The 14667-nt window shown below is 40.3% G+C and overlaps 1 protein-coding gene across 1 annotated transcript in view; it reads right to left on the bottom strand.

Moving 5' to 3' along the window:
* Positions 1-979: 979 nt before the first annotated feature.
* Positions 980-14667, bottom strand: part of LOC111565031 (unconventional myosin-VIIb) — a 30418-nt gene continuing 16730 nt past the window's right edge. Inside the window, exons 29-48 of the mRNA XM_023264967.3 lie at positions 14070-14243; positions 13532-13759; positions 13280-13447; positions 13059-13176; positions 11814-11937; positions 11545-11711; positions 11249-11430; positions 11033-11154; positions 10780-10934; positions 8827-8980; positions 8418-8573; positions 6021-6126; positions 5802-5915; positions 5583-5670; positions 5383-5489; positions 4927-5112; positions 2410-2526; positions 2169-2252; positions 1958-2077; positions 980-1868 (exon numbers count right to left, since the gene is read on the bottom strand). Of these exons, the coding sequence (XP_023120735.2) occupies positions 1773-1868; positions 1958-2077; positions 2169-2252; positions 2410-2526; positions 4927-5112; positions 5383-5489; positions 5583-5670; positions 5802-5915; positions 6021-6126; positions 8418-8573; positions 8827-8980; positions 10780-10934; positions 11033-11154; positions 11249-11430; positions 11545-11711; positions 11814-11937; positions 13059-13176; positions 13280-13447; positions 13532-13759; positions 14070-14243 (2766 nt within the window). The 3' untranslated portion in view covers positions 980-1772. The remainder of the gene's footprint in view (positions 1869-1957; positions 2078-2168; positions 2253-2409; positions 2527-4926; positions 5113-5382; positions 5490-5582; positions 5671-5801; positions 5916-6020; positions 6127-8417; positions 8574-8826; positions 8981-10779; positions 10935-11032; positions 11155-11248; positions 11431-11544; positions 11712-11813; positions 11938-13058; positions 13177-13279; positions 13448-13531; positions 13760-14069; positions 14244-14667) is intronic.

The following is a 14667-nucleotide window of genomic DNA, read 5'->3' as shown; positions in this document are numbered from 1 at the left end:
TCTGTTTTTGAGTAATGTTGTGAACAGACAGACAAACAGACAGAAGGACAAACGTACGCGATTGTCAGGTAACTCCGCCACGTTCCTTGGCGGAATAAATATTACATACTTACATTACTACTTCTCATGCATTTATGGGAAAGCAGGAATTTATTGTTGTAGTTGTTTGATATGGAGCTAATTTTGAACCATTTTGTTTCCAACTGCAACAAATAATTATTTGAGCTGCCAATTATTTTCTGTATTAATTGACTGTTGGTTTTGTCAAAATTCTGAAAAGGTGGTCTGAACAATTTGCCAGTTGAGTAATTGATTGATTAGCGAATCCTTTAGGTCTACGTTGGATAGTTTATAACAACACATTGCATTTTTATAAATTCTGCATGTTTTATTTGCAAAAATCCTAAATCTTATTTTTCAAAGTAACTAAAGCTGTCAGATAAATATAGTGAAGTACAAATTATATTATTATTCCTATGAGCTGTGGAATGTCAGGAAAAGACTCAAGTAAACTTCAAGTTCTTTAAATATATACTTAAGTACATAACATAAGTAAATATATTTAGCTACTTTACACCCTGAGTATGGAAATGGGGAAAATGTTTATTTTCCTAACAATTTTATCAGAGAAAAAAAACTGTCTCTCAACAATAAATGTTTAATTGTATATTATCAATTTGAAGAGTTGAGTTCTCTGTATATTTTAAAGATACCTCATGGAGTTTTTGAACACTGTTACTAGTATGGGGAAATGTTGCGATAAATGGGTCCCTGATGTGTTTATATTATAAAAGCACAAGGCATGATGAAGTTTCAGTTGAAGTTGCTGAGATTTGGTGGCGTTAGCACCCAAAGAAGCTTAGCAAAACCCCAACAAAGGCAGTGAAGAAGACATCAGCGATGTAAATAATATGGGATGTAGGACTTCAAGGATGTTCACAATCTGTTTTCAGAGAGAAATGTTGAATGTAAACAGAAGAAAATTCCACAAGGCACCTTTAATGTTTTTAAGTCAGGTAGACTAATATGAACAAGTATGAATCTCAAAATTAGTGACAAATTTGTGTTTCCTGATCCACAAGTAAAACATTTACAAATGTATATGACAAATTAGTGAATAAATTAAGTTTTTTTTTTTATCCTACACTAAAATTAAATATATATCCAAAACAATGAATCCTGTGCATGTATATGTTTGAAATTATTTGAGAAATTTTGTAGACTAAATACAGATTAAATACCCCATGCTCGGGAAAAAAACAGGAACATTTTCCCAAATGGAAATTCAATATAAATGCACAGAAAGGCCAGATTCTTCATTATTCTAGCAGCACATAAACGCAACATACATTAGTGGATTAGAGGAAATTAAGAATGTAATGGAAACAGCATTTGTACAAACAGTATTTCAAGAGCAAATTTTAGATTAATGATGATCTCTAAATTAAATATAGGATACTCACATTTATATAATTTGGCCTATAGTTATTGTTTAACACTGTTTTACATCAACATTTTTGATTCTTGATAGAAAAATGCATTAGTGAACATCATTCATGGATCATTAAAGACACCAAAGACACTAACTCCTCTTCAGGTTAAGGCCATGAGCAAATGTGTGAATGTACTTTCAGTTATTATGTTATTTGAATACATGTCAAAGGATTGCAGCTTTAAATAAAGAGTGAGAATGAATCAAATACAGTTGATCGCTCTTTCAACAACAGAGAACACTTCCTGCTCTGCCTCTTTGTGAGCACAGTTTTAAATCTTTACATGTCGAAGCGCTGGTTCCTAGTTTGCATGGCCCTCCTCTCTCTGTTGTACATGTTGACATAAGAGGCTATAAGATCGTCCATCTTGTAGCCCTTTTAAAAGAAGACATAGAGGTCAGAAAAAGGAAATGGAAGCAAAACACTTCAGCCTAACAGAGAGTTTAGCACATTGCACGTCTTACCAGTGAAGTTTCACACAGAAATTTGTTTCCTTTCACTAGATTGCCAACAGTCATGTGAAAGTAGGTGCTTCCACTGCACCAGTTAGCGATGCGGTTGAATGGATGAGTCGCCAAAACATCCTTCCATCAGGAAAAAAAAATGTTAATGGTGAGAGAAAAATAGCAGGACAATGAATTTAGTGTTAGTGATAAAAAATTTTTTTTCTTATACCTTAGTTTTAGGGTTGATGACTGTGACTCCTTGCTTGCTGATGGATATTCGCACGATATCTGGGAAATTTTGCTCTGATGTTTGCTGAGAAGAAAGTTAGAAAGATGAATGAGGAAACTAAATGCTTTCAGCGGGTGGCACTGGCAGACTGAGGCAGAGCAGCAGCATCAGATAAACAAGCTGCCCACCCGAACAAACTGATCACAGATGGTAAGTTGCCGTGCCTTCATGCAGCTCTCACCTTCACTTCAAAGAAAGCACAGCCAAACGTCGGCCAGCGACAAACCGCCTTCAGAAATGCCACCTGAGCTTCTTCAACAGTCATACCAGCGTGTTTGTTGTAAGAGGCAGCAATGCTCTGGAAATGGAAAAACATGCGCACGCGCACACACACACACACACACACACACACACACACACACACACACACACACACACACACACACACACACACACACACACACACACACACACACACACACACACACACACACACACACACACACACACACACACACGTTATATATATGTATATATATCAGAGTTTGATACCACAGTCTTGTTTTCAAAAGTCTTTGCTCCAGATTTAATGAGGTTAATGATTCTCTAACACCCTCACAGCCTTCAGGGTATGTTCTCAGTGAGCTGAGCTACAGATCACAGGAAGCTTATAATTGTGATATTGTTCATACGGGGCCCTCAAAGGACAAGTCTCGTGATATTCTGTATTTTTCTCATCATAAAGTAATCTATAATAAGTCTAAAGCTTGAAACGTCTTGTTCCTTCGTTCCACAGAGCTTCATTGTTGTCTACAAACCTGTGAGTGAGCAGCATCACCACTGCACTGGGTGAAACAGTCCTTTATCACCATGAACTCACACATTGTAGTTTATTTTGAGGCAGTGCCACATAAACAATCCCGCAGCTTTTAATATTCACGAGACTGATTATCTGCATGACTGATTATCGAAGCAGATATTCAGCATTTTTCTGATTGTACGCATGGTTAGTATTTAAAACTAATTTAAAAATGCTCTTCTTTTTGATCTTGACCAATGTCCTCCCCACAGCACTATCTGATAACAGCCAATAAACACCGAAGGATGAATGCTGAAAAGTCCTTTTATAATTAGGCAGGTGTAAATCATAAATAAACAAGCATTTTACATAGTTTTGTGTTAGAGTTTATGTTATTCTAAATTTTGACATATTTTATTGGAAATGTGTATTGCTTCCAAATATCAGTTAATGGTCTCCTTTATTTTACTAATTATCACTCCTGGTATCGGCCCTGAAAAAGAAGAAATTGTTCAACTCCAACTCAGTAGTGCACAGTTTATAAATCTGTGTCCAAAAAGAGTCCCCAACAGATGCACTGTTCCCTCAAAAAACTAGAGAACAATTTTTTCAAAGTCCTTTGAATTTACCCATAGACTAGATATACAGACTTTATATACAGTCTATGAATTTGCCATGGCAGGGTCAAGGTAGATTTATGGTGTTGTGTTAGTCTCTGTTTGCAGAGTGAAGGATTGTGGGAATTGAACCTATGCTGAAGCTGTGAAGAAGCACGCAGTCTCTCAACGGCTGACAGTGCATTTCCCTTCAGTGATGATGCATCAACAAAATGCTGACTGACTGACAGGTTGGTTGAGCGTTTCACTTTCTCACTGGCTTCCTGTCTGCTTCAGGATTGACTGTAAGATTTAGTTTGTTTTTAAGGTTTTAAATGGGCTGGTGCCAACATACTTAGCATAACCGATCAGAGCACTGAGATCGAGATGCTCTTACATCTGGTTGATCCAAGATCTTAAAAATAGAGGTGATTGAGTCTTTGCAGTGACCTCCCTAATCTTTGGAACAGTTTACCATTTCACATAAGAACTGCTCAGACTTTAGCTCCTTTTGGTGCGATTTGATTCATGTACAGCTTGACACCCTGATTACAACTCTTATTGTATTGAATCTTTCATTTCTATGATAATTTCATTAACTTTTATTCAGGTTTGTCCTTTTGTCTTTTTTTTAGTTTTATGCTCTGCTGTTCTATCTGTACAGCCCTTTGGTTCAAGTTCAGTTGTTTTACACTTGGTGGTGAACATTACCTGCCAAACATCAGCCTGTTAACGTTAATTGCTTTGCATTGTGTTGAAATGTCTCATTGTTTCTCTCACTCACATCTTTTCCTTCTATCTTTGCTCTTCACAGCACGAATGTGAAAAAGAGATGGGAGGAAAAAGGAGTCGAAGCTGTCAAATGAGAAATTTTCCGTTTTCATATTGTCTGTCTTAAGTGACACCAATTACTTATGACATGCCGCAAAGCTGTATCACCTGTCAAATCAATCTGACACCCATGGAAGTGCAGAACTATACGTCACACTATATGATAGAAGACCTCCACATAAGATACAGCCTCTCCTGAAGCCTCTTCTCTCTTTATCTCCTTGAGGTGCATTTAAATAATTGGAAGATCCTCCATGATGACAGAGGGAGAACAATTTCATTGGAGGAGAAAGTAAGGGAGGAAGAATAAGTTCAAATAATCAAAAGCACCCGATGTCATTGTGTTAGCATGCTGCTATTAGCATCTCCTTCAAAGTGTTGTCTCAGCACAGCGTCACTGAGTGGCAAGCATGCCTGTGTAGACTTCTGATCGGGAGATTACTGACATTGTTAGTTTTGTTCTTTTCATGAGACTTGTTGAGATTAACAACAACATAGCGTAACTCCATCCTTGTCCTTTTGGCCCTCATACCTTCTTCCACTCGTTTTCAGACATGGCCTTCAGCTGGTCAGCAGGCACCAGATCCTTTATCATCTTGGGAATCATGACTAACTGGGTCTTGTCACTGCCGACCTTCACCCTGAAGAGGAGACCTGCAATGTTGATCATGTCCTCTTTGGTGCAAACATGAAAGCCTCTCAGGTACTTAGGCATCTCCTGGAAGACACAGATATCATATGAAGGCTGTTATTTGTGGAATTCTGACCAGTTCTGGGCTTGCGTTTGACCTTTAAAGCAAGTATTTTATCAAGTTATAAACAAAGGCCTGTTTCGAGATCTCAATCCCATTTCTTTAATCCGTAGCAGTGATATTACCTCATTTATATGTGAAACAGGAATACATTATTACATTTGTGGAAATATTTGGGTTCCATGTCAGGTGGGAAAATCTATAGGCTTGGAAAATGTGATGTCATTCAAATGTACCTGCGGGAAATGGAAAATGAGATCAGCCTCTGTGTCTCTGCCAGGGATCACATTGAACCACAACTTCCTCATGAAGAACACAAGGTAGGATATATTCAGTGGCCCACCTGCAGAAAACACACACAGATGAGGTTTTTACAGGTAAATCTAGGCAAACATCATCATCCTGCTGTAACTGTAATCCTATGATGCTTTACTACCATCTTTAATCCTCTTGGCTCTCTTGGACCAGTCGGTGATTTGTCTCAGACTATCAAAGAAGTAGTCTGCATCATTCAAACTGAGAACCTAAAATCAAATAAACACAATTACAGACAATGTTTGTGTTTGTCAAAGAGGGTTGTTAATCTATGTCAGAGCCAACACTGTAAAATTCAAGATAAAAATATGATGTTGAAAGTTGTATAACGCCAATAAACCTTGTCATGTGTTTTGACAAAAATGCTGAAGCCGTCTGCTGAAGCCAAGTGGAGCTTCTTGGAAATGTTCTGGATGAGATCCCTGATCCTGGTGCTGGTCGACACCTCAAATATCTGGAGGAGGATGAGAGGAATCTCTGGTATTACTAGAATCTACTCATCTTTGAACTGGGTTTTTTCCTCTGTAACTTTATAGAGATAAGAAATCTGTAGTGGTACCTCATCTGTGTCGTTGGGGAAGTGGATTTTATGGAAGATCTGAGTACTGTTCTGTTGGATGGCGTCCACCTCCACCTGGTGAGGTGGGAACTTCCTAGGCTCCATCCTGCAGCAGAGCAGCAAATGCTTAGTCACAGACCTTTTATTTTCTTTACATTTGGCTCACTTAAACCGGTGAGTGTTTCTAGTAGAGTGTTTCATAGATATCTGGCCTCTCATTTTAACTGCTTCTTGTCCAGCCTTCTCTAGTCCCTTACAGGTTTGTAAATGGTGCTGTGGCTTAGTTGTAGTAAACAGGAGATCCTGGGTTTTAATACCAGCAGTGCCTTTGGGTAACATTATTTAACTGCTTTAACCCTGTTGTCGTGTGGCTAAGCCCAGCTTCCTAACAATATTCCTAGTATGTGAAAATTGCATTCCATTGTACTCTGTGCAAGGATCACAAAGGGGATCTTACGCACAAAATAGATTTCAAATGGACCAAAAAGCAAAATTTATAAACTACAAATAACTGGGTAGTCTTGGAAACCTTGAAAACTAACATGAAGTGCAAAGTAATTAAAGGAATATACATGTCATCAGCCTGTGTTAAGTTTGTGGTTAATTTGTTTAAACTTGGTCATTTTATGTAAGGCACTAAAGTAAATCTGGTAGTATTTAACAGAGAAAAGGGGCCTGTACAGCAAAGCAAGTTCAACATGTAGAGGACAGGATTTTTCTTTTTTTGGCTTCACTAAGCCAAAAAGCAGCAGTCATGCAAAGCTTCATACAAATTTATTAGGTCCACTCCGGGTTTCTAAATCTAGCTATGAGCGTATTTACATAAAATTTGGCACCATATGACCAGTTATAAGCATGGACAGGTCTAGAGCCGCATATTTCTCATAAGAACAAACTATGAACTTAAACCAGTGTAGACAATTTAAAAATATACCCCAGGCTAAAAGCAACACAGCTGCTGCAGCCAAAATCAGGATGGAAAGGTGGCAATAAACTGCAGACTGTCTGAATGCTGCAGCTCTTTGTAAATGGTCTTGGGAACAACTAAAGAACAAAAAAAAAAAACATAATTCAAAGTGATGCATCGGCTTAATACAAATCTAATAGTGTTAATAAGTAAAGCTGTTATAGGAGTGTATCCCTACACAGAGGTCTACAGAAAAATGTACTAGATTTGATGTGCTTACAGTCAATGGGAGAAAAAATAGGGAAGAAAACTGGAGTTCCCTCCACTAACAATCAATATCTTATACATCTATGATTGTCAGAGAAAGAAAAGTGGTTAGATGAACTCAAAAGATTCTTGCTTTCCTAAGATCATCTGAGCCCCAAATGAAGAGAATTGATTGGTCGGTAGGCGGTGTATTTATCCGTGTTGTTCTCATCTCTCGAGCATAACCTAGATGTGAGTGGAGCTGAGGCAGGAAAAGTAAAGGATTCTGGGCGATGAAGCATTCAGTGACGGTACCCACCTGTCAGTCACAGTGACCACACCGTAAAACATCAAAACTTTAAGCTTTAATAAAATTTAAATGGTGCGTTATATAAAAGCTCACCCTCTGTACAGTTGTCATAATCGGGGAAATCACAAATGGAGACCAAAACTGTTTTTGTACCAGTCCATAAACATGTTCATTTCTACTGTAAAGTTGGACATTTCAACATGGGGGTCATTTGAGCAACTGCAGCTTTTGGCACTTCTGCATTTGGGTCATTTTTCAGACCAGGACGTTGCTGCTTGTTGTATATTGGGGTTGCCTTGCAATAGGAAAATCTTTTTGAAAAACATTTGAATCCTTTTTTTATGAATGTGCTATATGCTGGACGGGTTGAGGGAAGTTTTTTGGGGTATAGTTTTCTTAAAACAGTGAATTACATCAGTAGTACATCAGTTGTTTGCTGTCTGTGATTGTTGTTTATTATCAAAATAACTCAATTACAAAATGTCTCTAGACACTGCTGTCATATTCTAAAGAACACTGAATGTAAATGAAAAGTACCTAGAGAGGAGCTCCTGCAAATGCTGAGTATTGTGAGCTGACTGAAAAGGTGATGCAACACTCATGAATAAAGAGCTCACTGCTGCAAGCTAGTTCTGCCTCACACTGCACGACTTGCTCTAAAAGCATGAGAAACTTTTACCTCAGTTTAGTCTTCAGTTGATGATTGTCTGAGAGATTGAAAAGTCAAGACATCACAGCATGACATTTCCTTTTCTCACCGCACCAGTCATGGTGTCATGTTGTGTCATGGTGGCTGCTAACCCGAGGAAGAGTGATGCAACTGCCTTGTGCTCTTTGACCACAGTATAAACTGTCTTGCTTTGCACACACTCTTGCGTCTCCTACACCCTCATTCTTCTGTGATGTACAGCACAGCACAGCATGTCGAACATACCTCAGAGAGCTCTGCAGCCGCTGCAGACAGTCGGAGGCAATGGGCGTTCTGCGCCGTGACTCCAGAAATCGCTGAGCGTGCTTCAGAAGAGCCTGGCTGGGAGGAAACAGGCCACAGCAGAGCCACAGCAGCTGCCAGCCCTGCTCCATGCTGAACCTGGACAAGGCAAAAGGAGAAGAAACATACTTAAGATCTGATATGTTGAAACTAGAATCATTATTTGTACCCTTTTCAATCGCAAACTAAAACATAAGAGTTGCATTTTTCTTTTTTTGCTCTGTTTGGAGGAAAGAAATAGAAAAATCGAGGGCTGAACTGCTGAACATTGTAGTCATTAATCCAACATTTTTGGATTGCATGTACAAAGATAAATCAGAAGTAGTACCAGGATGAAATAACATCTATGTACCGGTTGTTATTGCTGGTCATCTGCTTCATGATCTGGCAGTAGATCTCATCTCGGAGCGCCTCGTGTTGAGTGGCGGGGCCGAAGATCTGGTCAGTGAGCTCCAAAGGACTCTGCATCTGCTTGGTGGGGTAATCTCCCATATACTTGAGGATGGGTACATGCGGTCAAGGTGGAATAACATTAATAAGGCATTGTTAGATGGTGGTGATACGACAAAACTGTTGTTGTTTGGCAGAGGGACATCAGCTGAGGATGTTTGCTTTCTTCATTTGATGGTTTGATGGCAACACACTAGTCAGCTTAACTTGATATCTGGTCAAAGCCATATATTTGATGTTTTTGTGGCCATGTGAGTGTACTCACATAGAAATATAAGCTTTCTAAGTTTAGGAAAAAGGTTAGAAATGGGGTTTACAAGCACAGGTAGAGTGTATCTCAGTGACTGATGTCAGGTTGCTCAGATGCAGGCAAAGGAGGAGGTTGTTCTAGGAACCTGCAGGTGAGGTTTCTCTAAGTTACTGGCCATTTATTGACCCCATAGACATGTCTGCACTCTTACACCTCGCAGGGCTGCAAACATTCAACTGTCCATCGCTGTGAGAGTCTAGAGTTTACATCTAGTAGGCTTGATGGGAATGCACTCATGCACACCATGTCACTTCTGCTAAGGTTTAAATTAAAATAGCTTAGCTTTGCTTAGAGTACTGGATGTAATTTGTCATTGGATTCCAACCGGTGTTGTTATCATTCTGGGGATAATTACTAATAATAAATAACTGATGAAGCTGCTGCTGTGCCACGTTGGTGTCTGACAGCTCTATGTATTTGAATGGAAATGAATTATGTGTGAAAACACTGGAAGAGGAGAGATCAGCTGAACAAGTAGTTTACTGGGACTGTAGTCTCCAGGTCGATTGGTTAGCCGATGTGCTTTCATCTGACCAATCCGAGCGGGTTGATTTTATTGGTCGAACAATCCCTGGTCCTACTCTGATAAGGAGAAAGACACCACATCAATCCTCCAGGGTTAATCCAGTATTTTTCACAACAGGATGAACAGACCACCTGTTAGAACTGAAGCAACCTATTGTACTCTGCTAGATCTAACTTATTTAATGTTTACTGAACATTTACTCCGAGTTGGCTCCAAACTAACTGACACCATTTCAAAGAAGTTGTCAGGCTGCATGTTGTCCAGAGGGCCAGAAAGTCATTTGAAATTTCTCAAACAGCAGTTCGTTTGTCACAGCTCAACAACCAACATGTCAGATCACCTGAAAACAGCAGCTAACTTGTCCATGTTATATACCTCAATAGTTCTAGTGCTGCGATCACCAGCTGATCTATATCTACTTTCAGAAATCCTGAGATAATGGGTAGGTGCATGCTCGTCTGCTCCATGTCTGTTATTACCATTTTGGTGTAAAATGGGCTGAATAAATAATTTAATGTGCTGCTAATAGTAGCTTTGCACTCAGTGCACTAACACCCATGCTAGTTCTTTTTCTTCCCCACCAATTAATTGGTAGTTAAGAGTAGTTACCATTTCAGTCGACCAACATTTTCTTTGGCTGAATACAGTCCACAGCATTCACACAGGTCAGAGGCATAAGCCACTCAAATTTAGGTTTAGTAGATACAACATAGATAATTTGTAGGCAGGATCTTTGCTCGGGCAAAAGAAGGATTAAAGGACAGCTTAAAATTGGGTCAGGCTTAGAGCAAGCATCGTCTCTTATACGGTTCAGAAAATCAGTGTTGACACAGTCTGGTACCCACAGCAGGGCACAGTCATAGGTAGAAACATCTTTAACACTGTTACTAGGCTTTAACACAACCTCTGGCACATTTCTTCATGTGTATAATTAAATAGTTTTTTCAGCCAGTAGAAACCCACAAGTGCCCTGATTAGGGACACAGTAATATGTGTTAAAGTTCTAGTGTAGAGGATATCAGTGAAGGCCAGACAGGCTTTGGGGCTGAACTCTGAGTTGCCCACCAGCTTCTTGAGGAGCGGCTGTCTGATTGGCTCTCTGGAACTGACCCACAGCCTCTCTGGAGCAGCGTTCCTAGAAATCACCTGACGGTTCACATCCTTAATGGGCTGCCTGTAGGATCGAGAAATCAGGATCAGTGCTGTTCCTCTGACCAGCTGGTGTGAAAATAGCACGTAGCTTGCAGTAAAACGGAGAACATTTTCAGATACCTGAAATACTGGAGAGAGAATTCTTTGAGCGAGAACGGAGCCATTCTCTCCACTGTGCCTGTTGCATTCTGGTTTGTCTGCAGGATTGTCTTCCTCTGGTTTGGAGTCAGTGTGAGGAGGCTCTGAAACAAAGTAAACAATCACAACAATTAATCCTTTACAGAATCTGGACTCACTAACTCATCTGAGGACAGTATGTAATTGAAAACTCCATACCATGATCTCATTGGAAGGTTTGCTGAGCGTTGGCAAGATCAAGATGGCCTCAATGGGAACAGCTCCAGTGTGTTTTAAGTTCTCCTTCTGGCCCTTTACCCAGCCTCGCTGCTCAGAGAACTCATCGTCTTTGATAAGTATAATGAGCTCTCCTTTCTTAAAGCTGAGGAACATGGGGTCATCTGGAGAAGAGTGGAAGACGGTTCAGAAATCAGCTAATTAAAAATCAGCAGAAGTGACTCTAAGGTGGACCATTCAGCTGTGACAATGTGAGGAAGAGAATTCGGGGCTCCAACCTTGCCTGTCGACGTCCTTCAGAGCCACAGCGTACTGGGAACGCTCTTTCAGCCCACTGAGGAACATGGTAATCAGCTCAGACATGTCCTCAACTGCGGATCCGGTCAGGGTGAAGTCTCCTTTCAGTGTCAGCAGACTCACAGTCTGCTCAGATGATTTACCCTCCCTGAGTTACAAAACAAAGTCAAAAACACAGGAATAAAGCACTTCGAGTTAATACACCCGCTTCTCTCTCTGATTCTCTTGGACCGATAAGAAACCTCTCTACCTGATGGTGTTGACTGCAGTGACTTCTGGGAAGGAGAGTTCCAGCAGCCTCTTCTCTCTCTCATCCAGGAATGTGATGCCAGTCCAGTTTATGGCCACAATGAATTTACTCTTTGACAGTGGACCTAGAAACATTCATGGAGGAAACAAGCATAACAGATCATGATAGACGTAATCTGAATTATGAAACGTTCCTGTTCAGCTGAAAAGGGTTACTTGCACTTCTTGCCTGTATCCTTTTCAGGGTTTCTGCACAATTCACAGAGTTAAATCACAGAGCTTTAAAGACATTTTAGGACTAAACAGAACGGAATTTAACACTTGTGTTATAATAGCAAAAGTACAAGTGACAGCAATGAAAACCAGTGGAGGATGAAGTCTGACATTGTAATCCAATTGCATGAATTTGTAGTGATCTGTGTCATATTTGTATCACCCCTTCCAAGCAATATCTAACAATAACAGTGATTGGTAGTTAAAAAAATTCCATATTTCCTGATCTTCCGATGGTGTGCTTACTTTGTGCTTTGATACAACTGATCTAGTTTCCACAAAGTGTTCTAGAGCTTAAAAAAACTTTCAGTCCAGAAATCATTTGACCTTAAGAAAGCCCCTATTTGCTCAGAATAACAATCTTTATTACACAGGAAGACAGGAAGGTAGGGAGAAGCGTGGGGGAAGGACCTACAGCTAATGGCCATGTGCTGGATTCAAACCTATGGCTGCTGCGTCAGGGACTATAGCCCCTGTTCATGGGTCACCCACTCAACCAGCTGAGCCACTGGAACGCTCAGCAATCTCACTTTTGACACTTTCATTAGTTTTGATGTCATGTTTCCCCCTATCACAATATTTCTCAGTGAGCAGTGTTCTCCTGGAAGCTTAAGGAACACCCATATTTCTAACATATGAACACTAACTGCAGGTTGGTTTACTTGAACAATCTTCTGATGAGAACAAAAGTCAATAAATCTGACCTTCGTACAAAGCAGTTAACTTGGTCAATGCTTGTAAATCCTAAAATTTTAAATACTTCCAGCTTTGCATGAAAATATGACAGTTTTTTGTATGTGATCTCAGACTATACTGCAGATATAAATCTGTTAATGCTTCTGACTGCCCATTACAAGGTTTAATAATGTTACAGTTCAACATGGAGAACTCTTTTTCTTGAATTATATTATTGTTTTACGTTGTAATTATTGTTTGTTTACAGCACGATGGGTGTCAGTGACCAGATGCCTACCTGACAGTTTGGTGACCTCGAAGAATCTGGAGAAGAATATGGGCCACTTCTCTCGGGCGTAGTCGACCATCTCCGCCTTCACTGAATCTGCCTTTTCTCTTGAACTCAGAAACAGACCCTTGAATGGTTCATAAAAAGAGACACATTCATTAAATTTCCTCAACACCCCGTCAGTGATCTTTTAATCCCGTCCATGCTGCACCATGCTACACAGGACTGACCTGAGCGTGAGCTGTGCTGATCATCTGAGTCCACTTGGCCTCTGACCTGGCCTCCAGCAGACGGTTGTTGATGCAGTCCTGCACAGCTTCTCTTACATTATCTGGGTGGCTGTCTGAGCCGTGCTGAATGTACAAATGTTTCGCAGCGAGTTGAACCATATCATCCTCCTGTCAAAGGAGAGATGTGGTGAGAACAACTGTCAGTTGTTGTACGTGTCTATTGGGAATTTTCTGGGACCAACATGGACCAACCTTTTCAGTCTGGTACTCTCCAAACTTCAGGCCGTGGATGACCTGTCTATAGATGAGGTCGGTGCTGATCTTGTCCTCTTTGCAGTTGTGCCAGGGGGTGAAGATCTCCTTACGGAGGAGGAGACGCCAGGGAGCATGCTGCTCCTGGCCGCCCCTCTTCTTCACTTCCTGCTCACACTGGGAGATGGCGTCCATCACATGTTCCCGGCCGCTGCCCAGAGCCCAAACCTTCAGGACAGACCAACAACTGCACCCATTAGTTTCTGTTATTTAGTGCTGCTTTACTGATTCAAAATGGAGTTCTGTATATTATACTAGATGAATGCTGCCCCTATAAATTTGTGCAAACTCTAAGTATAGCTCACTGAACACATTTCAGTTCTGTGGCACAGTTTCTCTGCTATAAAATTGAAAAGTGCCATTTAAAAGAACAGATTCTGATTGAACTGTTCTATCTGATCTAACTGTTCTATAAACAGTGTACGTAGAATCAGTGTGATACTCATCCTTTATTGTAGAAAAAACACTGCAGACATACCTTTTCATACAAGGCGACATAGAGCGAGAAGCCGAAGGTGTCTTTGAGTCTGACTTTGCTGGCGAGCAGCTGGCAGATCTCTCTGGATGTAGTCGCTGAGTCGACAGGAATGTTAATGGAGCGGCGATCCAACAGTGTCACCGTCACAATCATGGGCTGCAGTGTCTTGGTTGCCTGTCACAGTGAGGAGAAACAACCATGACTTATTGAGACATGGGAAATTACTTATCCTGAACATGCGTGTTTCTGAAAGTCCTCTCAAATCACTATAAAACTTTTCCTATCCCAAAAGCTATCTGGACAAGTTTAGGTTCATATTCTGAGATGCACGTCTGTAAGATATCAGCTGACAAAGGGACTTTGTTTGTGGTGCTTACAGCATAGAAAAATTAAACTTCTATCCATAGTGCTCCAAATAACCCACAACCTCTATATTTAATCAAAGAAATAGGAGCTGAAACCTGATGATTGTGAGGTTGGTGGATTATTTTTACATAGATATTCAAAAAGATGTTGCTGCCATCATTTTGTAATTGTTATTTTTAAATGCTGAGAGCACATAAAAGGACAATTTTACCACTATTCGAGTGTAGCATCA

Source organism: Amphiprion ocellaris, chromosome 2 (assembly GCF_022539595.1).
Source record: "Amphiprion ocellaris isolate individual 3 ecotype Okinawa chromosome 2, ASM2253959v1, whole genome shotgun sequence".
Classification (NCBI taxonomy): Eukaryota; Metazoa; Chordata; class Actinopteri; family Pomacentridae; genus Amphiprion; species Amphiprion ocellaris.
The sequence above is the reverse complement of the archived record's forward strand: the minus strand, read 5'-3'. Positions and strand labels throughout refer to the sequence as shown.